Here is a 27,938-nt window from a genome sequence, read left to right as displayed (position 1 = left end):
GCAGATCTGTGGTGCCGCCGCGGCAAGAGCAGCGCAGAGTGGAGTGACCGCTGGAGATGCCTGAGGTTACTTTTTGAGGAGTGGCCAGCGGCGCAATGGAGCGGGCCAGGTCAGCCATGAGGGTGTCTTTCGTCAGAGACAATGTGGGGAAAATTTTTGTTTGTACAATATCCCAAGATTGCGGAACTTGGACTATTATGGTATTTACTGGGGATCTGGGCCCTCTGATTCTTTGTCTGGACGATGGGATAGGACACATTTTGGAGGCTAGGCTCTTGGCTGACCGTCCTCAGGTGGGATCCCGACCGTGTCTTGTGACGTCTTGTTTGGCCCATTTGCACCATCCCGTCCTGTCTTATGAGATCCTTTCTAGGGTGACCCTTTGTCCTTGGGGGTCCAGAGGGCATACATTCAGTGGCTGTGGTGAGAAACGCAGGGGAGGGTACACAGCTGGGAGTAATTGGTGTCCACAGTGGTGGTTAGGGGGTGGCAGGTGGGGCATCCATGACGCGGGTGCATGTGGCAGCGGCAGGAACGGGTGTGGGGATCGCCAAGGTGGCAGTGAAATGGAGCGGGTAGCAGGTGATGTGGAGGCTGTGGTGGGTGCCTGGAGATGATGGCAGAGATTATGACAGGGTGGCTTGTGTTGCAGTGGTGTGGGGGCGGCGGGATGACTGCGATGACGGTGATGAGAAGGGCAACATGGTGGCAGTGGAGTCGGGAAGGGGTGGCGGTCTTGAGGATTGTCTGCCCAGACAGTGGTACCACCAGCACCTAAAAAGGAGGCGGAGGTGGAGGGGGGTGGCGGGGGCGTTGGGGGGGTGGCGGGGGCGTTGGGGGGGTGGAAGTGGCCCTTCTTTTGAAGAAAAGAGAGAATATTAAGTCGAGTTTGCACACTGAGGCAAAGGTCTTACTCTACCGGTCATCTGAGGAGGTGGCTGCGGAAATGTTCGGCCCTTAGTGTTTAACTCCTGATCCCTCCTGTCTGGCTTTGGTGTTACGATGAGGGATGTGATTTAGAGCCCTCTTACTGGATCTTGTGAGAGAACTGCCAGGTTCTGGGATGTAACACCCAGGGGCATCTCCTGTTTGCATTGATTTTATGTGTGTTTGGAATCGGATTTTCAAAGCCCAGCTTGGGAACACCCCGGGGGTCTGTTCCATGTCACGGGCCATTGTGCTGCAGGGTCAAGATGGCTGCTACTGCAGATGTGAAGATCTGCGCAGGCGCAGGCGCAGCAGGGTGGGGGTGGGGGCCGCCCTTTGCCCCCCCCCTTTCCCCCCTTTTTACCACCTCCCTTCTCCCCTCACCTCTTTCCCCTTCCCCCATTCCTCCCCCCTCCCCCACATCCCTGACTCAGTGGTTAGGGGCGGCTGTGGCACTTCTGCCTGGCAGAAGTGTCAGCTGCATCCTCCCCAGTGCGCAGTGGTGGGGGGAGGAGACAGTGCTGGGTGGGTGGCTGCCGCAGCCCTGATGCCGCAGTAGGAAAGGTGTGGGTTTTGGGTGCGCAGGCTCAGCAAACATGACACCACCTACGCTGTGCGGTGGGCATGCAGCAGGGGAGGAGTTTTGTGCTGCCTCACCCATCACTTGTGTGCCCAATTCCTTCTCTGCTGTACTGCAGTGGGGTTGTAGAGGAAGGAGGAAGGACAGTTTTGCCGACCCTCTGCCTTGTGTTGACCCCACTCCCCGCCTGCTTCGTGACAGTGGAGAGGGTAAGGCGGTGAGGCCAGAGATTCGTATAGGGGGTGAGTTGTATATTATGTGCCTGGCTTCAATGTGAGAGCACTTGCACTGCAACCCTGGTTTTCTGGGATGCAGAATGGAGAGGCGGGGGCCTGGAAACCAAGAAAGATGAGGGCATTCCAGGATCCATATAGGACAACCTCCATCACAGGTGAAGGAGCTTTTTCCATTTTTATAGGTTGTTCCTAGGTTGAATTGTGAGAAATCTTAACCGTTCACCATATCAAGTCGATGATACATTATCAAATAACCTTTTAGACAACTCACCTCCCTACAAACTTTTGATGTCAGCTTTTCAGATTATATAACTCAACAGTTCCATCTACCATAATTACACAGTTGTGTCTATCATGTTTTTTTATTAATTTTTTGTTTCTCAATATCATATGCTTTGATCTTTGGATATTCTATTGATGATGACACCTTTGTAGATAATTTGCTTAAGGATGGATTGGGGCTTCTCTAGGGCTCCAGAAACTAAGAGCTATAAATTGATTGTGTTTGCTTAAGGAGAAAAGAGGAGAGAAAGTAGAATACCCCAGGGCTGTACATGTGATTAATGGATGCTTGACTTTAATTAGATTTTTTTTTTTGTCTTTTTAGGGCCACACCTGCAACATATGGAAGTTCCCAGGCTAGGTGTCGAATTGGAGCTGTAGCCTAAGCCACAGCCATTGCAACGCCGATCCCAGAGGTGTCTGCAACCTATGCCATAGCTCACAGCCATGCCAGATCCTTAACCCACTTAACAAGGCCAGGGGTCAAACCTGCGTCTTCATGGGGACTAGTCAGATCCGTTTCCATTGATCCACCGGAACCCTAATCAGGTTTTTAAGTTAATACTTTTGATCCATCATTTTTGAACTTGGAGCTGCTATGAATATATGGTGAGAAAGGATAGTTAATGCAATAACTATTCCTATATTCTGTATTTCACTAATTTGATTTGGGGGGGCATTTTAAAGGACATTCTTTGCATGTTTTTGATATACTTGCCTTTGTTTTTTCCCCACCCATCATAAGCTGAACGCCTGGCTGTGTGCTGAGTTAGAATGTAATTAAGAGGGGGAGTTCCCGTCGTGGCGCAGTGGTTAACGAATCCGACTGGGAACCATGAGGTACCGGGTTCCGTCCCTGCCCTTGCTCAGTGGGTTAACGATCCGGCGTTGCCGTGAGCTGTGGTGTAGGTTGCAGACGCGGCTCAGATCCCGCGTTGCTGTGGCTCTGGCGTAGGCTGGTGGCTACAGCTCCGATTCAGCCCCTAGCCTGGGAACCTCCATATGCCGCGGGAGTGGCCCAAGAAATAGCAAAAAAAAAAAAAGACCAAAAAAAAAAAAAAAAAAAGAATGTAATTAAGGAAAGCGTTAATTCAGAAGCTTGGGAGGCATTGTTCTAGAATTGTTTTGTTTTCAAGTAGTTTGAAAAATAGGAGTCTGGTACTTTGCAGTACTTAATGATTTGCATCTTTTTTTCCTGCTTGTAGGAAAATTCTGCTTCAAATGTGAACCTCTGATCACTTGGCACTTTACAAGATGAGTGTGCATCATCCTGGTCTGCCATTTTGTAGTCTTTGCCTCAGGCGCAGGGCCCAACATGGTGGACGTGTGGAAAGAGGTTTGAAGGTCCCTGTCCTTCCCGGTGAATAATTGGCTTAGTACCACAGCTTTTTGAGAATGGGCAGGGCATGTGAACCCCTCCAGAAATTTAGAGAAAGGACAGTTAGTTGACAAGCTGTTGTGTTGTTAAGGCAAGGTTACTGACAGGTTTTGGTTTGTTTTATGTTACATTGGTTTCCCTAATCTGACCAGTGTTTTATCTTTGAGATATTTTCTCCATATACATTACATCTTTATTTCTCCGTTTCCCTCTTCCTTTTAATATACTAAGATTTGTTTTTGACAAATTTTGTATTTAAGATGCTAAAGCCTATAAGTTAATCTCTAACCCTGCACTCCGCTGTTTAGCTTTTAGGAAGAATCTTTGAAGTTGTAACTGAGCAGGGCCCTGTGGGGCTCCTGGGCAGCAAACCCTTTCTGTGTCCTCCATTTCTTGTTCTGAGGAAATGGGTCTTACGCAGCCTCTCTGAACTTCCCTGAGTTACAAGGGGCAGGTTCAGAGAGTTGCTTGTAGGGAAGGAGGGGATGCAAAGAAAAAGGAGGAACAGTCAAGAAACAGTAGTCCAGTCTTGGGGCAGGATTCTGGTTCCCTCCCAAGGGATACACATAACAATATAGGCACCTTATACATCTAAGAGAAATGTTATATTCCTTATACGTCTTTTAGAAATGATTGCTTTAAAACTGAACAGCTTAGAGTCCCTCCTTGTCCTTCTCCCTGGCTTAATTGTATCCTAAAAACAATCACCCCTAAGCTAAAGATTAGGCACCCTGAGTATAATTGTCTGTGGGTTAAAGATTACTAGCACATGATGTTTTTAAGGAACTTTGTTAGTTTGTTCTGAACTCTGATCACTGTGCCCTTTTTACAAGTACTGTTATTCTAGGCAATAATCAAGAAGACCCCCATCATCACACTGAGGTCTCCTGACTCCAGCTTTGAGGACTTAAGATTCCCCTCAAGAAAGAAGAATGTATCTTTGTCCCAATCTCGATTCCTATCTGAAAACCTGTTTTTCTTCTTTTACCATAAAACTCGTTGCTGTTTTTCCCTGGGGGCGGGGGCAGTCTTTAGCCTACTGTGACCCTCCTTTGCCTGGAAAAGCAATAAAGCTATTTTTTCCTCCTTTACCCCTATACTCTGCATTTCAATTCTGTACCAGCAGACAGAAGCCAAATTTCAGCAACAAATTTTGGGGGCTCATCTGGGTTCTGCCTGTGGGCAGCCCCAAAAGCCTCTCGGCTTGATCGGATGCTCTGAGTTTTCTTTCTATTCCTGTCTCCCTTTGGATGAGCGGAGGGGTTGGCGGACACTTTTGGGACCAGCCCTGAGCAGACCTGACTGGCTGTCTGGGGAGTTGGAACTCTGGGGCAGAAAAGTGTTTGGAAGGAAAGGACCACCCCTTTGCTGCTTAAACTCCATTGGCCTTAGGGGAACTCCTTCCTTTCCCTCTGCTCCTGGAGACCCAAACTTCCCATTTTAAGAAAGCTTTGACCCAGTAGTATTGGGGAGGTCTAGATGCCTCTGCCAGCATCTTGGTAAATCCCCCTGCTTGCACTCCAAGGCCCCTTGGACCTTGTCCATTTGGCTCCTATTTGGGGATTTTCCTTTTAGGAGATTCCATTTGTAATTTTGTGACTTCCACTTGGCTGGTGAGGATTCCAGTTTTGCTTTCAGATTTGTGCGCAAGTATTTAGTTCCTTCTGATGGTACCCTAGAAAAAAGGATTTTGACAGAGTTCTAGCCTAGGCCTCAGTTTTGCAAGCTAAGGAAAAACAAAGCCAATATGGGGGAACATCTCTGAAATTCTATCATGCAGTCCCCTGGGGAAGATCACAAGCAGCTAGTCATCTTAGAGCTATAAACTAATGACTGAGTTACTATGGCTTGTTTAGTTGGAAGGAACTGAGGCATCTGGGTTGAGTGTTTAGTTAAGAGGATGATCTAATGCTTTTCCTCACTTCAACTGCTTTAATGGAATTTGTTGGGATAAAGGTGAAAGTATTACATGAGAGCATTTGCTTCAAAGAAAAGGAGCAAGACTCCTGGCCAGTTAGTTTTCTCAGGTGACAGAAATTTAATGGGGGTGGTGGAGGCTAAGTCCTCACACCAGGCAGTAGTCCCATAGGGAAATCCACCTATTAATTAAAACCTGCTCAACTGGGGACTCAAATAAGAACTGGCCATTCAGGGATCTGAGCATCTGTGGGGTTCTATATGCCAGTGGGAGATCAGAGACACGTAAGAGAGAGCTGAAGCAACTCTAGGATAAAACCTAGAGGAATTAAGCTCTCAAGCAGCACAATGGCCCACCACACAATGTCATTAGTGAACTTTATCCCTGAGAAATTCAATTTTAAAATGGGAAATAGTCTCAAACAGAAAAATGAAGAGCACCAGAAATCCAGCTTTTAGCACCTCAGCCAGATTTATATGTGTGCAAGTAGCTACTTAGTTGAATGTTTTGTTTTTCTTGTTTTTGGTTTTTTAATTTTTTTTTTTTTTTTTTTTGGTCTTTGTCTTTTTAGGGCTGTACCTGAGGGATATGGAGGTTCCCAGGCTAGGGTCCTAATCAGAGCTATAGCTGCCAGCCTATGCCAGAGCCATAGCAATGCCAGATCCAAGCCGTGTCTGCAACCTACACCACAGCTCATGGCAACGCCGGATCCTTAACCCACTGAGCAAGGCCAGGGTTCGAACCTGCAACCTCTTGGTTCCTAGTTGGATTCGCTTCCAATGCGCCACGACACTCACCTTAATTGAGTATTAAAGGAAGAAAATTCCTCTAAAAATACTCAAAATGGGCTCTTCTATTGTATATGCAGTTATTAGAGAAAGCTAACTTGGGGAAAAAAATCTTTTCACAATTCATAACTCTGGTGGGATATCCCTTCTTTGCCGTGTCGGACATCCCGAACACTTGGGGTGCTCGAGGACTAGCTCACCCACTAATGGACCAGACCCAGTGGTCACAGCCAGGACCCTTTGGTCCCTGGTCTCCTCCTGACACAGACGACTGGCCAGAGTGCCCTGAGCAACAAGAGACTTTGTCAACCTTTTCCCCTTCTCTTCTCTCAAGCTAGCCTCTTTTCCTCCCTTTGAAACCTTTGAAGGCTCAAGATATTTCTGATTACTCTGTTGATTAGTACTTGTATCTGAAGCTTCTGTGTCCCTGTATGTTCTCTGAGAGATTACGACATTGAATTTAAGAAAATGTCTGATTAAAGACGACCATGCCTGTGTGAATTGTACTTTATGTTCTGTGTTGTCTTTTTTTTTTTTTTTTTTTTTTTGTCTTTTTATGGATGCACCTGTGGCATATGGAGGTTCCCATGCTAGGGGTCTAATCCGAGCTGTAGCCACCAGCCTACGCCAGAGCCGCAGCAACTCGGGATCCAAGCCATGTCTGCGACCTATACCACAGCTCATGGCAAGACTCGATCCTTAACCCACTGAGCAAGGCCAGGGATTGAACCTGCAACCTCACTGTTCCTAGTCGGAATCGTTAACCACTGCACCATGATGGGAACTCCTCAAAACTTATTTATAAACTAGTGAGTTGTATTTGTAATATCTGACTCATGACCAAGCTTTAGAAAATTAAGCCATGAAATCTGTGTGTTTTTTTTGTGCATCATATATGTCCTAACTTTGGTATGGTTTTATTAAAAATTAAATGTAAATGAGATCTATTTATTTGGCTTAAAGTAAATTAAACGCATATATAAATTCTCAAAATACGAAAGGGAATTAACCAGAATTAATTTTAGGTTTGTGTGAACTATTTAATATTCAGTATTGAATTAAAATCTTGTGTTAGAATTAAAGTTTGTTGATCCAATTAATATAGACATGTTTTTAGAGTTATCAACATTAAGTATAATACCTTACTATATCTAGGTTTAATAGAAGTCAAATGAGACACTGAGACATCAGTTACCAAAAAGAGAAACTGTGAGGGTATTTAGGACTAGTAGTATGTTCAGTGCCACCCTGAGATGTTCTCTATAGAGAAACATGTCTTTAGAAATTAGAAAAGACAGTCCATGGTTGCTTTAGAAAAGTAGGGTATGTGTTCCTTCACTAAAGAAGGAATGAGGAATGGAATTGCATTTCATTAAGAAAAAAGAAAGATAGTCTGTCTTGTAGCTTTTTGCTCTGGATGGAAAAATAAGGGACAGACTAGTATGGATACAGAAAGTGATGCAAGATGTGTGGGAAGTGGACACTGAGAAAAGAATTTGTGCATAGTAGGGACTAAGTTTAGAATAAATTTAATTGACTAAATTTATTTTATTTTATTGTCTTTGGTCTTTTTAGGGCTGTACCCTCGGCATATGCAGGTTCCCAGGATAGGGGTCTAATTGGAGCTGTTGCTGCCAGACTATACCAGAGCTACAGCAATGCCAGATCTGAGCCATGTCTGCAATCCACACCACAGCTCATAGCAACACTGGATCCTTAACCCACTGATCAAGGCCAGGGATTGAACCTGCAACCTCATGGTTCCTAGTCGGATTTGTTTCTGCTGTACCACGACAGGAACTCCTAATTGACTAAAGTTATTTTAAAAGTAAGCTGGTGCAAAATTTGAATTTGGCTTTTTTCTCTCTCTGCTAAGAGAACAACGTCTTCTTGGAATGCCACTTTTGACAACAGATTATGTGATATTCTTTGCCTTTAAGTGATCTGTATTTGTTTTTGAGATCTCCTATAACTTTAGGGAAAGTATTATCCACAGTGACCTATAATTCTGTCTGTTGAAATGTTTTTAATGAATTTCCTATCAAATTCTAACTAAAGATTTTCCTGACTCCAGATAACTTTGGGATAGTTAAGAGAGCCCCTGAGGCATCCCAGAAGTCAGAGAAGGGGAGAGTTAAATTAACTAGGAAAATACATGGAGAGCATTATCAAATGAGTAATTAGCCTCCTCAGATTATATAGTATGATGTATCAGTAGTAACCAAGTTTCTTTGTCAATTGGATTGTAATAAGATCTTGAATGTGCCTTTATAATTCTTTTGTCATTAAGGCAGTTAATGTTTTTATTCTGATGCCTTTGCAAAAATGCTTCCTCTTCAAGGAGGTCTATAGAAAGGACTTTTTGAAAAATACAAGTTCCTGATTTTCAGACCATAATTCTGAACTAGGCCTCTGCACTGGACTGGTCTATAGAGAGGACTGCTGACAAAATCATGCTCACATGGAGGAAAAAGTACCAGGATGAGAAGACGACGACATCAAAAGTAGACAGCTGGCTCAAGATGCTGGACCTGACTTGTATGATGATTTATAATGTTTTCTTGACTTAAACGTTTGCATATGAATCAAAATTTTTTTCCATCAGGAGCATGATCCTATGCTAATTTTAAAAAAACAACCCAGTTGTTGGGTTGGTGGCCAATTACTTGTGTCTAGTATTTCTGGGTTACCTTGGTGGATTTCTCCTCTCCAAGGCTCTGACTGAATAACCCTTAGGAAATTTATTTTATTACCCGGTGGGATTTTCTCACCTGGCAAATTAATAATAACTGTTCTGACCCTGACCATAAATACAGATTTTCTTTTAGGGTCACTCAAACTCAGAACACTGAGCTAAGTCTCAATCAACAACTATAACCTCCTGTTGATTAGAAGGGAACCTCCCACAGTTGTGGGATGGTTCATGTGGTTAACACCAGGCTATGGCCATTTAAGTTTAAAGGCTCCTGTATGTTGGGAACAATTAAATCATACTAAGAATAATCAGCCTAGCCTAGTAACATTAAGAAAATAGGCCAGGTGCCTTATGAACAATACCTACATATTATTAACCTTAGAGATAGTGACTGGTATGGAACAGACTGGGTCAGAGGACCAGAGATTCACTTGGTTGTACCTAATGGAACTCAGTGAATTTGTAGTACTAATTTATGGCCTTTACTACCACCAGGCTGGATAGGAAAAAGTACTCTAGGACCCCCCTTGGACTCAAGGTCCTATACATAACAACTTAAAAAATGACCCTGACCAAATCTATAAGTGCAATGGGTCAAGAAATCTGTATTATGCTAGTATGACAACTTAGCAGCTATTTTTGTATTGTCAGTGGAATTGGAGCCTGTAATCAGCCACACCAAAACCTTAAGGAACTTCACTCAACATATTTTAAATGATAGGAACCAGGCTATTAATTTACTGAATTCTGAGGTTCTATGTTGCCTGAAGGGACATTTTCCCTAATCTTGACAACATATTCTAAAACTTGTTTGGAGTAGGAAGCTATTGGCTTAAATATTTACTTATAACTCTATTAGCTATATTGCTTGTATTTTGCCTGTTTTATGAGATTATTGTTGCTATATTACCAAATGTGTGACTGAGCCTCCAAGATAAGTAATTGACTAGGTTACTTTTTTTTACTAGATCTGATTATAATAATGTAACTCTAGGTATGGGAAGATGCAACAAGAGGGAATATTTTCCTGAACCATAACAGACTAGTAAGATAGGTGGTCCAGAGATTTGACTACTGTAATAAGGCCTATTCCAGTAATAGCACATTGGGTGGCCTAACAGCAAAATCTTTCCCAGACCTGGGAATGAGCATTCTTAGCATTGTGGGACAAAATGGTCATGAAACAGCTCCCAAAACTATGGTGGAATTCATGACCATGAGGGAGCCTTGTGAACTGGAGATTGGCACTTGTCATCTGCCTCTACATGGATGGAGCCATGAACCACTGTAGCTTCTGATTTTAAACACCCCTTCAAAGTGCTCAGGGTGGAAATCAGCAGTGAGGCACTCTGTGCTCTGGGAGAACTGGCAGAACAGGTCGTTAGACATTTAGATATTTTCAGGGGAATATTTTGAGAGCCCAATTCTTGTATCTCCTTGTATCTAGAAAAGCACTAAAATCATTAACAGTGATAGCTGCCTTGGCCATCAAGGAAAATACTATTAAAAATGGAGTAGCTGTGGTTCAGACATCCGGAGTAATGCTGAGGGCATTAGGATAGTGTTTGAGACAATGCCTTGTATTACTGAGAACTCTCTGAGCTGTGTCAGTCTTGGAATGCCACCAGCCATTCTTAAAGCAATGTTTGCTGGCAGCTGGTCGCTGCAACCTTATGGCTTCAAAGATTCTTCTAACTACTAAATTTGTAGTCAATGAAATTGCTCTAGATGAGACATTAGCAGGGAAAAAGGAAATAGCCAGTGTCCAATAGTTCATGTTATATATATGTCAGTACCACATTGAAAGATAAAAATCTACTTAGAGGGAGTTCCCGTCGTGGCGCAGTGGTTAACGAATCCGACTGGGAACCATGAGGTTGCGGGTTCGATCCCTGCCCTTGCTCAGTGGGTCAGGGTTCCGGCGTTGCCGTGAGCTGTGGTGTAGGTCGCAGACACGGCTCGGATCCTGCGTTGCTGTGGCTCTGGCGTAGGCTGGCGGCTGCAGCTCCGATTAGACCCCTAGCCTGGGAACCTCCATATGCCGCGGGAGCGGCCCAAGAAATGGCAAAAAGACCAAAAAAAAAAAAAAAAAAAAAAAAAAAAAAAAAATCTACTTAGAAGTAGACAACTGGCTACCTGGCTACAAGGTTCCCCAAAGTGACAGTTCTAGACTGGGTTTTGGGCTAATGCTTCTGAATTCTCAGGCAGTGAGGTCTATTTTGTCTGTTAAAGCTCCAGCTGTCGTCACTCCTACTTCTTACTGGGCCTTTTGGCACCTGAATGGTCAAGGAATTGAGATTATAATTATATGAAACTCAGATCCAGGACTTGGAACTCAGGAATTTTTCTAATTTGATGTCCTTTCCCCAAATCGAGGCGGGACTAAGCCCCATTTTAGTAGGAAGTAGCCAGAGCGCTTGTCGCATTCCCTGGAAGACTTGGGAAAAGCTAAAACAGAAGTGGGAATTAAAACTTAAGTCCCACTAAGACTGAATACTTTTGCCAAGTTTGTGATTAACATCTCTGTGCAAAATAATTATTTCCTTTATTGCTCAACACCTGTTCTCCTCAAGAAAAGGGGTGAATGTAACCGAGCAGGACCCTCTAGGGCTCCTGGGCACAAAAAGCCTTTTTGGTGTCCCCCATTTCTTGCTCTTTGGAAATGGGCCTCATTCAGCCACCATGACTTTCCTTGAGTTCCAAGGGGAAGGTTCAGAGAGTTGGTGATCAGTGAAGGAAGGGGATGCAAAGACTAGGGAGGAACAGTCAAGAAACAATAATCAAGACTTGGTGCAGGATCCTGGTTCCCTCCCAAGGGACACATAAAAATATAGGCATCTTATATAGTTAAAACTTTTATTCCTTTGAATGCTTTAAAACTGAACAGCATAGGGAGTTCCCATTGGGGCTCAGTGGAAATGAATCTGACTAGCATCCATGAGGACACTGGTTCGATCCCTGGCCTCACTCAGTGGGTTAAGGATCTGGCGTTGCCTTGAGCTGTGGTGTAGGTAGCAGATATGGTTCAAAAATTGACTTGCTGTGTCTGGTGTAGGCCAGCGGCTACAGCTTGGATTCAATCCCTAGCCTGGGAACCTCCATATATCACAGGTACAGCCCTAAAAAGATTAAAAAAAAAAAAAAAAATGAACAGCTTAGAATCTTTCCTTGTCCTTCTATCTGGCTTAATTGCACCCCTAAACACAATTACCCATAAACTAAAGATTAGGCACCCTGAGGGAGTTCCCCTTGTGGCACAGCAGAAACAATCCCACTAGTATCCCTGAGGCTGCAGGTTCCATACCTGGGCTTGCTTAGTGGGTTAGGGATCTGACATGTCTGTGAGCTGTGGTGTAGGTTGCAGATGTGGAGCAGATCTGGTGTTACTGTAGCTGTGGTGTAAGCTGGCAGCTATAGCTCTGATTTGACCCCTAGCCTGGGAACTTCCAAATGCCACGGGTGCAGCCCTGAAAAGCAAAAAAAAAAAAAAAAAAAGATGAGGCATCCTGAGCATGACTGCCTGTGGGTTAAACATTATCATTAGCACATGATGTTTTTCAGGAACTTTCCTAGATTGTTGATCCCTTTTCAATATGCCCTTTTCACAAGTACTTTTATTATAGGCAATAACCCAGAAGGCCACAATAATGATCATACAGAGATCTCCTGAGTCCAGCTATGATAACTAAGATTCCCCCGAAGAAAGAAGAATGCATGTTTGTCCCAATCCTGATTCCTATCTGAAAATCCGCTTTTCTCCTTTTTACTTTAAAACTCTTTGCAGTCCTTTCCAGTGAGGGGGCACAGTCTTTAGGGCATTGGCCTGCTAGGACCCTCTTTGCCTAGCAAAGCAATAAAGCTGTTCTTTTCTTATTTACCCAAAAGTCTGTCTCTGCATTTCAATTCTGCATCAACAGACAGGATGAATTTTGGCAACAAAGCCAGCAGGATATGAGTGCTGCCTCATCATGACATGATCCTTCTTTAGTGTACATTAGGACTTTATTGCTGGTGCTGTCTGTCCCCTCCAGTTTTGTGGCCCCATAGACAGGAAGTTTTAGTGATAATTGTTGAGGTTTGGGGCGGCATCCTTCACTAATAAAGGTTGGGCAGGGAAGGTTATTTCTTTTTATTTGCTGTTCCTGAATGCTGAATGGTTCAGAATTCTGATTCCACAGGGTTTGTTTTGGAACACTGACTTTCTTATGTTTGTGGGAAGACCACAGGCTGGGACTCAAATTGTGTTTATTTTTATTTTTCATTCTTTATGCTTTTTACAGTTTTGCTTTTTAGGGCCACACCTATGGCATATGGAGGTTCCCAGACTAAGGGTCAAATTGGAGCTGTAGCTGCTGGCTTTCACCAAAGCCACAGCAATGCCAGATCCAAGCTGTATCTGCAACCTATACCATAGCTCATGGCAATGCCAGATTCTTAACCCACTGAGTGAGGCTAGGGATCGAAACTGTGGTCTCATGGATCCTAGTTAAGTTCATTTCTGCCAAGCCACGAGGGAACTCCTCTTGAGCTTTTTTAACTGAGTTTTTATTAAGTTTTTTTTTTGGGGGGGGAAGGAATAAGGCGTCTTAAATATTTGATAGAATATTAGGCAGTAAGGATAAATATGGTGTGATCTCATATTTTGCCTTTAAGTATATTTCCAGGTGAGTATTATTTTTTAATGAAAGTGATTTTTGAGCACAAAAGTAACATTGTGTACATATAATGACATTTTTTCCCTTAAATGCATAACTATGAAATGTTGGCTTCTGAGTTGTGAAATGCACTTAGTGTGTGTTTGGAATAAACTTCAATATTTTCAAAATTGCAAGTAACTTTTAAGACTTAGAAAATTGAATAAAATATCTTTGTATGCAGTTTTTTTTTTTTTTTCCTCAAATGAACTCAGGACTGAGCAACTACAAAGAACTGAAAATTATTTCTTGGCGGGAGAATAATGAGGCATTCTTAATTATACTATTAGGTTAATCAGTAAATGAGTGGTGGTTTCATTGTTTCTGGTTTGCTGGTAGGAACATTTATGGTCAAGTTTGTGTGGTTTTATTTCTTTTGGGGGAGGTTCTTTGGTCTTTCTAGGGCCACACCTGCAGCACTGCAGGGCCACCTGGAGGTTCTCAGGCTACAGGTCCAATCAGAACTGTAGCCGGCCTACACCACAGCTCACCTTAACTCTGGATCCTTAACTGAGCGAGCCTGTGTCCTCATGGATGCTAGTCCGCTTCGCTAACCTCTGAGCCACGACTGGAACTTCTATGTGGTTTTATTTCATTTCAGCTAGGAGTTCACAGCATACTTAATATTCTTAAGACCTGCAGAGGTTGTAGCACTTTGCATTTTTACTAGCAGTTTCTCCATGTCCTACTGCTGGTGTGATGTATGGAGCCTCATGTTTGTGGTTTTGATTTGCATTTTTAGTGATGCTAATTGGCATCTTTTCATGTGCTAACCAAAGCAGTCTTCTCAAATCCTTTATCCGTTTTAAAAGTTTTGACATTCTATTATTGAGTTATAAGAGTTCTTTACATATTCTGAATACAAGACTTATCAGCTCTATGATTTGCATATGTTTTCTCCCTTTCTTCTAGTTGTTTTTCACTTTCTTAATAGTTTCTTTCAAAGCAAAAGCTATTTAGTTTTTGAAGAAATACTGTTTATGAATCCCTCCCTTAGGGACTTTAGGTGTCATATCTAAGAAACCATTGCCTAATCTGAGGTCAAGGAGATTAGCCCATTTAAAACTCTGATTTTTTTAAAAATGGTCTTTGAAATTCCCATCGTGACTAGTGTCCATGGGGTCACAGTTTCGTTCCTGGGCTTCACTCACTGGGTTAAGGATCTGGCATTGCCATGAGCTGTTGTGTAGGCCACCAGCTGTAGTTCTGATTTGACCCCTAGTCTGGGGGAACCTCCATATACCTTGGGCGTGGCCCTAAAAAGACAAGACAAAAAAAAAAAAAAAAAGGTCTTTGCTCCTGTTTGATTACAACATTAAAGTTTCTGAAGCAGTAAAACAATTTGCGGTTATTAAGCTCTTTTGATTTACTATGCATAATCAAAGATGAATTCTAAAATAGCAAGTGTTCAGGGAATTATCTTTCAGGATGTGTCTGTGTCCTTTGAATTCTACCTTTGAAATATTACATTGTATGACTTTTGTAAAATGACTTTCTTTCTTTCCTTTCTGATTTGACATTTAAAAATTTAATTTTAGGAGTGGTTCCTGTTGTTTCTAAGCCGGACAAGCCAAGTAGGGGATTTAATATTCAGGCCCCTTGAGCAGCCATTTTGCGAGCTGTTCTGCAGATTGTAATATGGCAGTGGTGATGCTTTCTTTTTTTTTTTTCTCTTAAGCATTCTTTTTGTTTCTTCTTTTGGAAATCCCAAGAAGCATTTGCACAGAGATTGGTTAAATAGACATTTTTTAATTCAAATTTTATTCCATTATACGAAATGATCTATCATAAAATATTTTGCAAACCATTCTTAGAATAAGTATTGCTGTTTTTCAGGGGTCTGTAGGTATAGGAAGTATATCTCTATATAAATACATCTATGTATAGTTTAATATCTGCATATGTGAATACAGTATGTATTCCTGTGAATACGTATTTTTGCTTAATTTTTTGATATTTCCCCCCTTCACATTTTCTGATGTACAGATGATATGAAAGGAAAAAAGCAGTTTGAGGATAGTTTCCAACTCTTTGAGGATAAAGACCTTCTAATATTTCTATTTCACCTTTTATTTTTCAGTTTTATTGATATAATTGACATACATTGCTGTACCTTGTTTAAATTAGATTATGGGCACTTAGAAAAATTCCATCATATAAAGTATAGTTCTAAATATGACCTTTAAATAAATGGTTATTTCCTAAATTAATGAAGTTTATGGAACAAATCCTCTTTCTGATTCAGGGACCGCTTACACCTGAGACGGACCACAGAACAGCACGTACCAGAGGTGGAAGTCCAAGTCAAACGTAGAAGGACAGCTTCACTGAGCAACCAGGAGTGAGTACAATCAGGGTTGAGAACCAATTTAGGGCAGAATCCATTTTCAGATACGCAACATAGTTTCTTAAAATCAGGGGATAGAAATGAATGTAATCAAAGAAGCATGAACATATTATATATATGTGTATATATGTATATATAATATATACAAATTTCCTATTTTTCCAGACATGTGTAGGTGGGTGTTATCTTCAAAAAAATTCAACTTTCAACATACTTATATTAAAATTATTCCATGCTTTTTCTCTCTTTTTTTTTTTTTTTGGTCTTTTTAGGACTGCACCCCCGGCATGTGGAAATAACCAGGTCGTTACCACTGAGTCACAATGGGAACTCATACTAAAATTACTCCTGCTTTGTTATTTATGTTATTAGTAAATCACTTTTTCTGTACTTGAAAAATATTCCATACATTGAAGAGATGTTAATTTATATGTTCATGCTTGCTTTGTAATATTTAGTTTTTATTTTAACATATATCCAGTTAAAAATTTAAAATATATACATTTTCCCTTCCTTTATTTGGGGATATGAACACACCCCCACACACATGAACAAGTGTTTAAAATTTTGGTTTCCAGAAGGGACTTTTCAATAAAAATCTGTGAACATCCCTAAAGACCTGATACACACCAAGTATACTTCAATCTTAAGAATTTTATCCTTAACATGAGCATTCTTTTTTTTTTACCTAAAGCTGTTAAGTTACTCTTCAAAATTACAGGTCTTAATATTGTTTGAATACAACCTGTTTTTAAAACACTTTTTTTTTTTTTTTTTTTTTTTTTTTGCTTTTTAGGGCTGCACCTGTGGCTTTGGAAATTCCCTGGCTAGGAGTCGAATTGGAGCTACAGCTGCTGGCCTACACCACAGCCACAGCAATGCGGGATCCAAGCTGCATCTGCCACCTACCCCAAAGATCATGGCAATTCTAGATCCTTGACCTGTTGAGTGAGACCAGGTATTGAACCTGCATCCTCATACTACTTGGAATAGTTACCACTGAGCCACAATGGGAAATTCCATAACACGCATAGTTTTCACATAAAAGGGAGTATATGCTTCAGGAACCTACTAGTCCATTCCACTAACTTTCCCAGAGATAATCCTCAGGTACTGTGATCTCTGTCATTTCAGACCTTTTCTTGTGCATTCATGTGTGCACACACATGGGATGGGAGGAAGCATATTTGTGATTTGTTTGCATACATTATTAGATTTATTCTGTTACAGTATGCCTTGGGGTTCTTTCCATGTCAGTGAGTATAAATCTGTCTTATTTTACAAATTTGCAGAGTATGGTCGTTGTAATAATATATTAATCATTAGGTTCCAGATGGATATTAAAGTTGCTTGTATTTCTTAGTTGTTACGGTGACTATAAGAGCAGTTTATCTCAATATTACATTTGCCCCTTGAACAATGAAAGAGATTGGGGGTCTGACCCCCCCCCCCCCCACACACACACAAAGGTAAAAATCCCCATGTATATTTTTGAGTGTCCCCAACTTTAACTACTAATACCCTATTGTGGACTAACAGCCTTACTGATAATGTAAACAGTTGATTAACACATTATATTACATATGTCTATATATTTCAATGCATTCATGACATACTTATTTTTTTTTAGTATTTCTAGGCTCTGCAGTTTATCTGCAAGTTTTTTCAAATTGTAACAAACCTCCAAATATTTTTCCAATATAGCTACTCATTTCACACCCGTGTTCAACTATAGGTAATATTTGTTTGCATTTTTTTACACTTCTTCAAATCTAAAGCTTTTGAAAGAATTTGTTGTAAAAAAAAAAATGAGTGTAGTATCTTGTGTCTTTATTTTTTTGTTTGCCTTTTTGTTTTTTTGGCCCTACCCATGGGATGTGAAAGTTTCTGGACCAGAGATCAAACCTAGGCTGTAGCAATAGCCTCTGCCTCTGAAGTGATACTTGATCCCCAACCCACAGCACCACAAAAGAACTCCAATTTGCTCATTTTTATATGTGGATAACTTTCAGTATATTAGTACATTTTAAACTTTGGATGAGGCTAAAGATTTCTCTATTTTCCTATATTTATCTTACTTATTTTTCAGAGTTCATTATTGCCTTTTACATTTTTGCTTTTTTGCAGAGAGAGTATTTTTATTTTATTTTGTTTTTTACTTTTAGGTTTTTATCTTTTTTTTTCCTTTTCCTTTTTTTTCCTTTTTTTTTCCATATGCAATGCTGCACCTATTGCATATGGAAGTTCTTAGGCAAGGAGTTGAACTCACCACAGCAGCAGCCTGGGCCACTGCAGTGACAATGTTGAGTCCTTAACCTGCTGTGCCACAAAGGGACTCCAAAACGGAGTAGTTTATGGATATTATATATTCTGTCTTTTGTAATAAGTATTTGCTTATTAATGTTTACATGGTAAAGTCTTTTTTTCCCTGTAAGTCTCTTGTAACCTCAGTTTTCGAAAGTGCCATAATCCACCCCCCAAATCTCTAGAAATTTCTTGAAGTAGTTTGAAGTTTGTGGCAGAGGGTATTGGTAGAGGGGATTTCTTATGGGAGGGTCTCTGTTAGTGGGTAAATGCTCTATCATTTTTTGTATTTTATTGGAGAGTTTATCCTATGCAGCATCAATGTGGACCTGTATAACAGGTGATTACATCCTAATCTTGTAAAAGCCTGTTTTAGGGGTGATTAATTTGTCCATATCCATGGAAACATTTTGTTGCTTTTGGAGAAGAAATAATTTTCCTGATCTCTGTTTTATATATAACATATAAATATCACAGGGTACTGTACTAGGGGAAGAATCTGAGAGGAGTTTTGAGTTAGGGAAATAGTGTAATTTCTCCAGCCATCTTTCTGTACTTCAAGAGTAAGTGGATTATAGGAACAGATAAGCAATATTGATATTTTCTTAAGCCCAGCCCCTGTAATAAGCCATCTTATTTGCATTAACTCTGATTAATGATCTAAGGGACCCAATGTGACTGACAAAGACACTCCTATCACTTGTTAAATCTCAGTGGTTCCTCCTAGGAACCATGGACAAAAAGTCTGGCATAATTCTTTTTTTTTTTTTTTTTTTTTTTTTTTTGTCTTTTTTGTCTTTTTTGTCTGTTGTTGTTGCTGTTGTTGCTATTTCTTGGGCCGCTCCCGCGGCATATGGAGGTTCCCAGGCTAGGGGTTGAATTGGAGCTGTAGCCACCGGCCTACGCCAGAGCCACAGCAACGCGGGATCCGAGCCGCGTCTGCGACCTACACCACAGCTCACGGCAACGCCGGATCGTTAACCCACTGAGCAAGGGCAGGGACCGAACCCGCAACCTCATGGTTCCTAGTCGGATTCGTTAACCACTGTGCCACGACGGGAACTCCTGGCATAATTCTTTATTAGATAGTATTTAAAAAGTTATTTAGGAGTTCCTGTTGTGGCACAGTGGTTAACTAATCCGACTAGGAACCATGAGGTTGCAGGTTCGATCCCTGGCCTTGCTCAGTGGGTTAAGGATCTGGCATTGCCATCAGCCGTGGTGTATGTCACGGCTCAGATTTGGCGTTGCTGTAGCTCTGGCATAGGCCGGCATCTACAGATCCGATTAGACCCCTAGCCTGGGAACCTCCATATGCCAAGGGAATGGCCCTAGAAAAGGCAAAAAGACCAAAAAGACCAAAAAAAAAAAAAAAGATCAATAAAAAGGTATTTAAAAACTACAGAAAATAGTGGAAAATCTTTTATCCCAGTCCCATTTTCATATCTGAGTGCTCTTGAACATTATCTTACTTTAGAACTTAATCAACAAGGGCAGAATTGCTGGTGATTGATTTTTTTTTTTTTCTCCCTGCTTGTCTTGTTAGCCAGCAACCTGTGTAACTTCCTCCATTTCTTCCTTATCCTCAGGATCAGATACACAGACAGATGACTGATAGGTAGGAGTATGATGAGTGCTTTTCTATAGAGCTTTATACTAAATAATAAATGGTCAATAGACATAATTTGAAAGCCTTAATAGACTGGAAATACTTTGTTTCAGGGAGTGACTTCTTGGAAAGGATCAGCATAGATGACAGCCTTAATGTCTCACTGGAAATGCCTTAACAAATGCCCAGCTCTTTCCTTAGGGGTTAAATAATTGTTTCCTGATTATAACATAGTAATGGATATTATGCTGATGATACTTAACACAGAGCATTTTTCTTTTAAGTTCCTTGGTAGTACCCCCAAAATGGCGTAAGTATCCTTCAGTTCCTTGTATATCTCTGTGTGGAGAGAGCCCCCTGTTTATAGTTTTCTTCATAAGATGATGATAACATGCTCTGACCCAAAATTAGGATCCCCTTAAATGTAAAGGCCTCTGTGTTTTCTTTCATATTGTTATCTATATAGGCAAATGCCTTTTTATTTGTATGTATTGTGCTTTTGTCATAGGTGTCAGCTGTATCTGAGGCGATCTCAGCAGCAGCAACTCCCTGTGGTGGATTTTCAAGCAGAATTGAGACAGGCATTCTTAGCTGAGACACCAAGGGGTGGTTAAAGCAGTATTGCAACACACTCAAGGAGCTGATTCCAAGAGGAAAAAAAAAATCAAAAAAACAGGTTAGATCTGATGAGGTAATGATCAAGAATAAAGAACTAATTAAAGAGTGGGGTGTTTGAAGCTCATTTAATTATATGGGATATGTTCAAAGGATTTTTTTTTTCCCTTAAAGGCGTCATACAAACAAACACACTGTAGAAAGTTAAAAAAATAGCAGCAGGGCATTAATGCTCTTAGCCTGATGCTTTGGTCACATATTACTTTCCTGACATTGTAGTCCTTACTTTTTAGGTAGTTTTATTCATGTTTAACTTGTAGTGATTTTCAATTTAACTTATGAAAAATATTTCATTATAAATGGCTGCAGAACATCCTGCTAGTATGTTTTATGATTCCCTTTTGTGAGAGACTTAATTTGTTCAGCTGGTAGTTTGAATAAAGCATCAGTGAATTGCTTTCCATGAAACATTAGCTAGGATAATTTTCTTGGATATGCAGAAGTTAAATAACTTGAATCAAGGAATATAAAATTAAGGTACATTTTCTAAATTGTATCACAAATTATGTCTGTCGCCATAACAAGATATAACACCAGTTACTTTCACCTGCATTGGTTATTTTAATTACATATTATGTGTGTCTGTTGAAGTGTAAATACATATCACATCTATTAGCAAGCAAATGAGAAGCTAAATATTTTCCCATGCTTATTTACTAATTATTGTTTTTTGGTCTTTTTCCTCAATTTTTTTAATGTATGTGAATCAGCAGAAAATGTAATATAGCTATTATCTATGATTTTTCAATATGATACAGATTTATTTACAGTCTGTGTTTTGGTTGCTTAAATGTTTAGGAAAAAGCTATGAAGTTAATTTTGATTTAATACTTTGTTTCTCCTTTCTTCTGACCTTTTTTACTTTAAGATTTGAATGACCTCTACTCAAAGGTTATAATACACTTTTCAGAAAGTACGAGGAGAAAGGGGCTTATAGATGAGTTTTCTTTAGATTATATTTCTATTTTGATTTGCCAGTAGTTTCCTGCACTTGATTGTAAGACAATGGAATTGATTTCATACAGTGGAATCTGATCGATGACCCCTAGATCTTTCCCACAGCAAGGGCGGTTTTAAATGAGTCAGTGTGCATAATTTATTTTATTTTATTTATTTATTTTGCTTTTCATGGCTGCACCCCGGCATATGGAGTTTCCCAGGCTAGGGGTCCAATCAGAGCTGGAGGTGTCAGCCACAGCCACAGCAGCGCAGGATCTGAGCCGTGTCTGTGACCTACACCACAGCTCACAGCAATGCCAGATCCCTAACCCACTGAGTGAGGCCAGGGATTAAACCTACAACCTCATGGTTCCTAGTCGGATTCATTTCTGCTGTGCCATGATGGGAATCCTTGATTTTTTTTTTTTTTTAAACCAAGAATTTTTTGACTCTTCAAGGCAGTTCACATATTCTTATAAGTTCCTAGGTATAGTATTATACATTATGATCTGCAGGGAGGGCCATCTAATTTCTTTCATACTGTGTTTTATTCTATTTTCAAGTGCTAGTTTCATCTGAACAGTACTAGTTGCTAGGACTATTTTGGAGCAGGAGAGGGTGAAGTATCTGACCTATTTACTGCCTGTTTTTGTAAATATAACATCATTGGCACACATCCATATCCATTTTCTTATGTCTGGCCTGTGACTGTTTTTGGCAATACAGTGGCACGTGGGAGTAGTTGCAACAAATTGAACTGCAGACAAAGCCTCCAATATTTATTACCTCCCCCTTTAAAAGAAAAAGTTGGCTGATCCTTAATCTCTTAGAGGACCACTTTGAAAAACACCAAAGTGGAGCCAGTGGAAGAGTGTTAATACTATAAAGAGTGGTTAAGGGAAAAGAGTTGTTGTAGAAGAAGAATGTATGAAGGAAATATAAGGAGAAACAAATGAGTTTCTGGGACGAAGGTCAGGTCTAAGACTCATGTTAAAGTATGCTATATATGTAGATGGCCAGCTTTTAAAGACATTTTAACAATTGATACGTTTTCTTTTTTCATGATAAAAATCTAAAGCATGTGAATGATAGCCAAGAAAATTGGGAAGGTAAACCAACAACTTTAAATACTCGTGTGTCAGCCATAGCATGAGGTTCTGTTTTACTCTTTTTTTTTTTTTTGCTTTTCTTTTAAGAAAGTAGTCAGTTGTAATCATGCTTTTAATTTATTTTTTATTCCACTTAAATTTGTATCATTAATGTTCCATCGTTTTATTACATAGTGCTCATAGGTATCATTGATAGTGAATAAATGACAGTACATTCATTATTTATTTTTCTTTTGTACTTGTGTTTTTTCTCCCCTAGTTTGCTATGCTGTTAATGAATACTCTGTATTTTTAAGATATAGTTAGTGTTTTACATTTATGAGGATAAGTATCCAATTTTTAGTTGCATGATATAAATATTAGTATGACTCATAAATGTTTTACTTCATTGCTTTTCTAACAGCATCATAAACAGTGTTGATTGCCACAAAGAATAATTACTAGAGTGATGTAGTTCCTTAGTACCACCTTTGGTATCCTTTTTTCTTTTCTCCTTTGATAAACAGTTCCAAAAGGGAAAAGTTGTTTTCCTCAGGTTTTAACTGTTATTTCATTGTGGATTAATACTTTACACTTATTTATATCTTCACCTGTTGGACTTTGGCACATTTTTTTCTGTTATGGATCTATCATTTTATGAGATTAACAAGCACAACACATTACATTATTCTGTGACTTCTCTTTTCTTATATGCACCTTAGCCAAGCCTAACCATTGTATCTTTTGATTTAAAGAAGCTTTAGATGTTCACATAGTTTAATAATTTGAAAGTACACATTTTCCAAAAGTTCAAGAGCTTTTCCTCCTGTGAAGGATCCCAGGATGTTTGAGATAGGGTCTTTGGGTTATTTATTTGCTTATGTGTACTTTGATGAGATTTACTGTGGCTGCTAGTTTCTTAGTACAGTGTGATATTGCTTATTTTATTGTCTTTTCCTCATAAAGCATTTTGTTTCCCTTTGCTGTGGAGATACAGTTGATCATTTCATCAAGTGATGTATGTATTTCTCTTCCCTTACAGGGATTCATGATTGTGTTGTGATAAATTTAGAGATGAAATTTCAAGTCCATCTCATTAAGGGAAGCCTTTCTTAATCTCTTCAGTCAGTCAACCCCTATTCTGAGTTCTGAGTGAAATGTATTTCTCCTATTTATACCTATTACATGTTTGTATCCCCAGTTCAATAGGTCTCCAATTGTTTAGCCCATGATTTAAATCCTCAGATGCATTTTTATACTTGGTAAGGATAGTGAATGTGGGAAGTCTTTGGAAACTCAAACAAGTTGTATGGACAAACATAGTCCTTACTGGCCCTCCTTTTTTGTTCTGATCTACTGAACCGGAAAGCTCATTTGAATTTTTTTTTCTTTTTTCTTTGTCTTTTTTTTTTTCTTTTTTAGAGCCTCACTCATGGCATATGAAGGTTCCCAGGCTAGGGGTCGAATTGGAGCTGTAGCTGCTGGCCTACATCACAGCTAAAGCAACTCAGGATCCAAGCCCTGTCTGTGACCTACACCTCGGCTCAACGGCAACGCCAGATCCTTAACCCACAGAGTGAGGCCAGGGATCACACCTGCAACCTCATGGTTCCTAGTCGGATTCATTTCTGCTGTGCCATGATAGGAACTCCGATTTTTTTTTTAATAGCTAAATTCTGTGAACTAGGCTGATGAGGTATGTGTTCACTGAAATGCCAAATGGGATAAAACATTTGAAAAAAAGGCCAGATTGAGAAAGCTGTACTCTAAAATCTGTTTTGTACTTGAACGAAAAAGTTTTGTCTCTGAAATTTAAACTTTTATGAAGAGGTGACCGATTACAAATTCCCACCAGTACATTTGATACTGGTTATCACTATATTAATGTTTTATCAAAAAGCTTTTTGTGATGATGTATTTTCCTTAAATGGAAATTTGAAAACCTGCATCTAGCTCTGCTTTTTTTTGGTCAGTGGTGGCATGCTGCATGTTGAAAGTTACCAGGTCCAGAGATTGAAGCTATACTACAGTTATGACCTGTGCCACAGCTGCAGCAATGCTAGATCCTTCCTGATGTGCCATATAGGAACTTCCCCTTTTTTTTCCTCCCTACTAACCTTGTGGCTCATTCACTCCTGGCCAGTCTCCATTATTGGTAAGGGGGTATGCTCTAGTAATGGTGTCTTGTTGAATATTTAGTTTGGTTTTATTTTTAGGGGGCACCAATGGCAATATAAAAAGTAATCTTGGGAGTTCCCATTGTAGCACAGCAGAATCTATAGACCCTGAACATTATTTGAAGATTCTGACAGTTTACGTTTTAAATACTGCTTTATTGGTGTATGGTTTATATACCATAGAGTTAAACTATTTAAAAACAGGTGATTTGGGGAGTTTCCTTGGTGCAGTGGGAAACAAATCTGACTAGTATCCGTGATAATGTGGGTTCAATCCCTGGCCTTGCTCAGTGGGTCAAGTATCCAGCATTGCTGTGAACTGTGGTATAGGTCACAGATGTGGCTTGGGTCCCACATTGCTGTGAGCTCTGGTGTAGGTCACAGATGTGGCTTGGGTCCCGAATTGCTTGGCTATTGTGTAGGCCAGCAGCTGTAGCTTTGATTTGACCCCGAGCCTAGGAACTTCCATATGCTGTAGGTACAGTTCTAAAATGCAAACAAACAAAAAAAGATGATTTTTAGTAAATTTATAGAATTCTGTAGTCTTTGCCCCCAGTACTCTTAGAATTTTTCCATTACTCAAGTAAGATACCCTCATGTCTATAATTACCTTTTTCCACCCCCTAGTTCAGACAACCACTTAATTTACTTTGTCTCCATGGATTGCTCAGCATCCTAAATCTGAAATATATTGCTGTGAAAATGGAAATTGATACTGATTCAAACATATAACAAGTATTCCTGAATTTATACTATGCTTTATAATAGAATCCTGTCAGAATTCAGAACATCTAAATTATAGATGTTAAACTTCTCATTTGCGTTTAGGTCAGAAATTACATATACAGGGGGAGGATTGATTGTCTTCCGGGAAAAGCTGAACAAAGGATGTGAGGCAGTTGGCTTATGGAGAACAAAGCTTGGGAGATAGTCTGAGCAATGATTAAGAGTTTTATTTTTTAGACAATCTAATACTCCTCCAGGTTCTCATAAAAATGTATTTAACTGCCATCAATTTTTTGCTAATTATAGCGAAACATCCCCTCTACATTTTACCATTCTTACTGAATTATTTCTTTTATACCCTTATGTTCTCTTCTGATCAGATCTAACGTTATACTTCCACATGGAAAATGGTATCCACAGAATATTCTTTCACCTTATTTGATATTGCTATTGTTCATAATCACCATTTAAATGTTTATATTTTTACATCCTAAATTAGATGATTTTAAACCTAACCTGTTGGCAAATTTTCTCTATTGAAAACATTGGAGAAGAATATTATTGGAAACAATTGCATTGGCAAAAGGACAATTATACCAGATTTTGTTTATGATACAGAGTTACTTTCATGAGTAAATCCAAATTCCCATTCAAAAGGAACATAATTTTTCTTTCTTTTTTAGGGCCCCACCCATGACATATGGAACTTCTGAGGTTAGGGATGGAATTGAAGCCGCAGCTGCTGGCCTACACCGTGGTCACAACAATGCCCAATCTGAGCCAGGTCTGCAGCCTACACTGCAGCTCACAGCAATGCCGAATCCTTAACACACTCTGTAGGGCCAGGGATCAAACCTGATCTTCAGGGATACTAATTCGTGACTGCTGAGCCACAATGGGAACTCCAAAAGGAACATAATTTGTGTGTTTCCTAATTAGCACTTTTAGACACTTTACCAATTGTGGCCAGTTTGGGTTCTCATAATGATAGAAGCATTTTAAAAAGCATATTGGGGAAAATGATTATATTGTTTAATGCATGCTCCTTTGATTACTAAGAAAGTTGACTATATATCCATATAAGCATTCAGTAGTTGTATGTTTCCTTTTAGCTAAGGGCATCATAGCAAAGGACATACATGGTAATATATTTGATTCCTAGTGAAGAAAGATTTCCTAGCATTATTTTGAATGGACTTAGGCTTAGGGGAAGGGAACACTGAAATTCAAAACAACTAAGTAGTTCAGCTAAGGAGCAAAATTTTGGACTAATTTAGGAGTAATTCATATGGAGAAACTTTTAAGTGTACCAAAATGTTGAAGTTGAAATGATTTGGTATTAATTTGGGATCAGAGAATAAAATGCCACTTTAAGTAAGTCTAGAAAAAATATTACATTTTAGGATTGGAAAATGAAGCTTAATTTTTGTATCTGTATAAAAATAAATTCAACAAATTGTTAAACCTAGGTGTGTAAAAAATAACTTAATGTGAGGGAGTAGTGAAATTTGGTGTTTACTTATGGGTGTAATAGCATGAGGAGGTGTTTTTGAATGTCTCTTACAGTGATTTTCATGAAATATTGTCTGCTTGTTTTAAACCATGGTAGATTGCAGTGCAGCTAGATCATGCTTTCCTCTACAGGCTCCATCTACTATTTGAAGCTTCTGCCCCAGCTTGCATTGTTTGTAGGAGAACCTGCATCCTACCTTTATCTGTAGCCTTCCCTTAGGTCTTAAGGATCCTGAAATTTTCCTGTGGACATTGGATTTGGTGGAAAAGCAATCATGGTAAGATATTTATTAAGTCAGAGGGGCTGAGAAGCCATATTAAGGGCCTAATAGAAAGGATTGCCAGAGTGTGGGTGTTTGTGGGTCCTAATAAGGAATTAACCTGTAAGGATGATACTGCATTGCATGGAATAACAACTGGGGAAGGGCTTTGTCTGTTGTTAGAGGGATAAAATGGTTTAGAAAATATTTTAAGAGATCTTGTAAGGAAATATAGAAGAGCATTTAGTTATAATTAGTTGTAAGGGACCATTCTGCAAATAAGGGACTCTGAGGTTGGTTTAAAATTGACAAAAATCTGCTTTAAAAAGAAGGAGGGATTTGGGCTATACTTTAATAATAATAAAAATGGAGGGGTTTGGGGAGTTCCTGTTGTAGCTCAGTGGAAATGAATCCGACTGATATCCACGAGGATGTGGGTTTGAACCCGAGCCTCATTCATTAAGGATCCTGCGTTGCCATAAGCTGCAGCATAGTTTGAAGATGGGGCTCAGGTCCCGAGTTGCTCTGGCTGTGGCATAGGCCAGCAGAGGCAGCTCTGATTTGACCTCTAACCTGGGAACTTCATATGTTCCAGGTGTTGCCCTAAAAAGCAAATAAAACGCGGGTGGGGGGAGGTGGGGGTTCTTCATTAGTACAAAGGAAAGCAGTCTGGAGAGAGAGAATATGCCGCTCAGCTTTGTGGTTCTGTTTAATTTTAGCTAATCAAGAACATTTTTAATGGGAAGGAAATCCCAAGAGAGCAAAAGTAGTTCTTGAGAAATGGAAAGATTTTACACTGGTTT

The 27,938-nt window shown here is 39.9% G+C and overlaps 2 protein-coding genes and 1 long non-coding RNA gene across 11 annotated transcripts in view; 2 read left to right on the top strand and 1 right to left on the bottom strand.

The window, feature by feature from the left end:
• SNRPN (small nuclear ribonucleoprotein polypeptide N) overlaps nucleotides 1–27,938 on the top strand; it is a 34,112-nt gene continuing 6,174 nt past the window's right edge. Inside the window, 4 exon segments of one of the 3 annotated variants that reach the window (NM_001243699.1) lie at nucleotides 1–109; nucleotides 15,744–15,839; nucleotides 20,267–20,434; nucleotides 27,008–27,153. In NM_001243699.1, the coding sequence (NP_001230628.1) occupies nucleotides 27,151–27,153 (3 nt within the window). In that variant the 5' untranslated portion in view covers nucleotides 1–109; nucleotides 15,744–15,839; nucleotides 20,267–20,434; nucleotides 27,008–27,150. 3 annotated transcript variants of the gene reach the window in all.
• On the top strand, nucleotides 3–27,144 carry SNURF (SNRPN upstream open reading frame). Of its 6 annotated transcripts, none has more exons than XR_014840393.1 (4): nucleotides 3–109; nucleotides 15,744–15,839; nucleotides 20,267–20,434; nucleotides 27,096–27,144. XR_014840393.1 is itself a non-coding variant. In XM_085017053.1 (3 exons), exons 1-3 carry the CDS (start codon nucleotides 96–98, stop codon nucleotides 20,370–20,372), a joined length of 216 nt encoding a protein of 71 aa, XP_084873179.1. In that variant the 5' UTR covers nucleotides 3–95; the 3' UTR covers nucleotides 20,373–20,479. The 6 variants fall into 6 exon arrangements, 1 of the variants encoding a protein (XP_084873179.1); XR_014840394.1 differs by having other exon boundaries at nucleotides 27,085–27,144; XR_014840396.1 differs by having other exon boundaries at nucleotides 20,267–20,449.
• On the bottom strand, nucleotides 7,820–14,787 carry LOC146406802 (uncharacterized). Of its 2 annotated transcripts, XR_014840412.1 has the most exons (3): nucleotides 13,248–14,787; nucleotides 10,919–11,683; nucleotides 8,458–10,622 (listed from the first exon to the last, which is right to left on the bottom strand). It is a non-coding gene; the product is annotated as an uncharacterized LOC146406802 (long non-coding RNA). The 2 variants fall into 2 exon arrangements; XR_014840411.1 differs by lacking the exon at nucleotides 13,248–14,787 and having other exon boundaries at nucleotides 7,820–10,622; nucleotides 10,919–12,299.

The sequence above is a fragment of the Sus scrofa genome, chromosome 1 (assembly GCF_054392235.1).
Source record: "Sus scrofa isolate SSC_HxYL_T2T_F1_AM1 chromosome 1, Sscrofa_HxYL_maternal_Yorkshire_Landrace_v2.0, whole genome shotgun sequence".
Lineage (NCBI taxonomy): Eukaryota > Metazoa > Chordata > Mammalia > Artiodactyla > Suidae > Sus > Sus scrofa.
The sequence above is the reverse complement of the archived record's forward strand: the minus strand, read 5'-3'. Positions and strand labels throughout refer to the sequence as shown.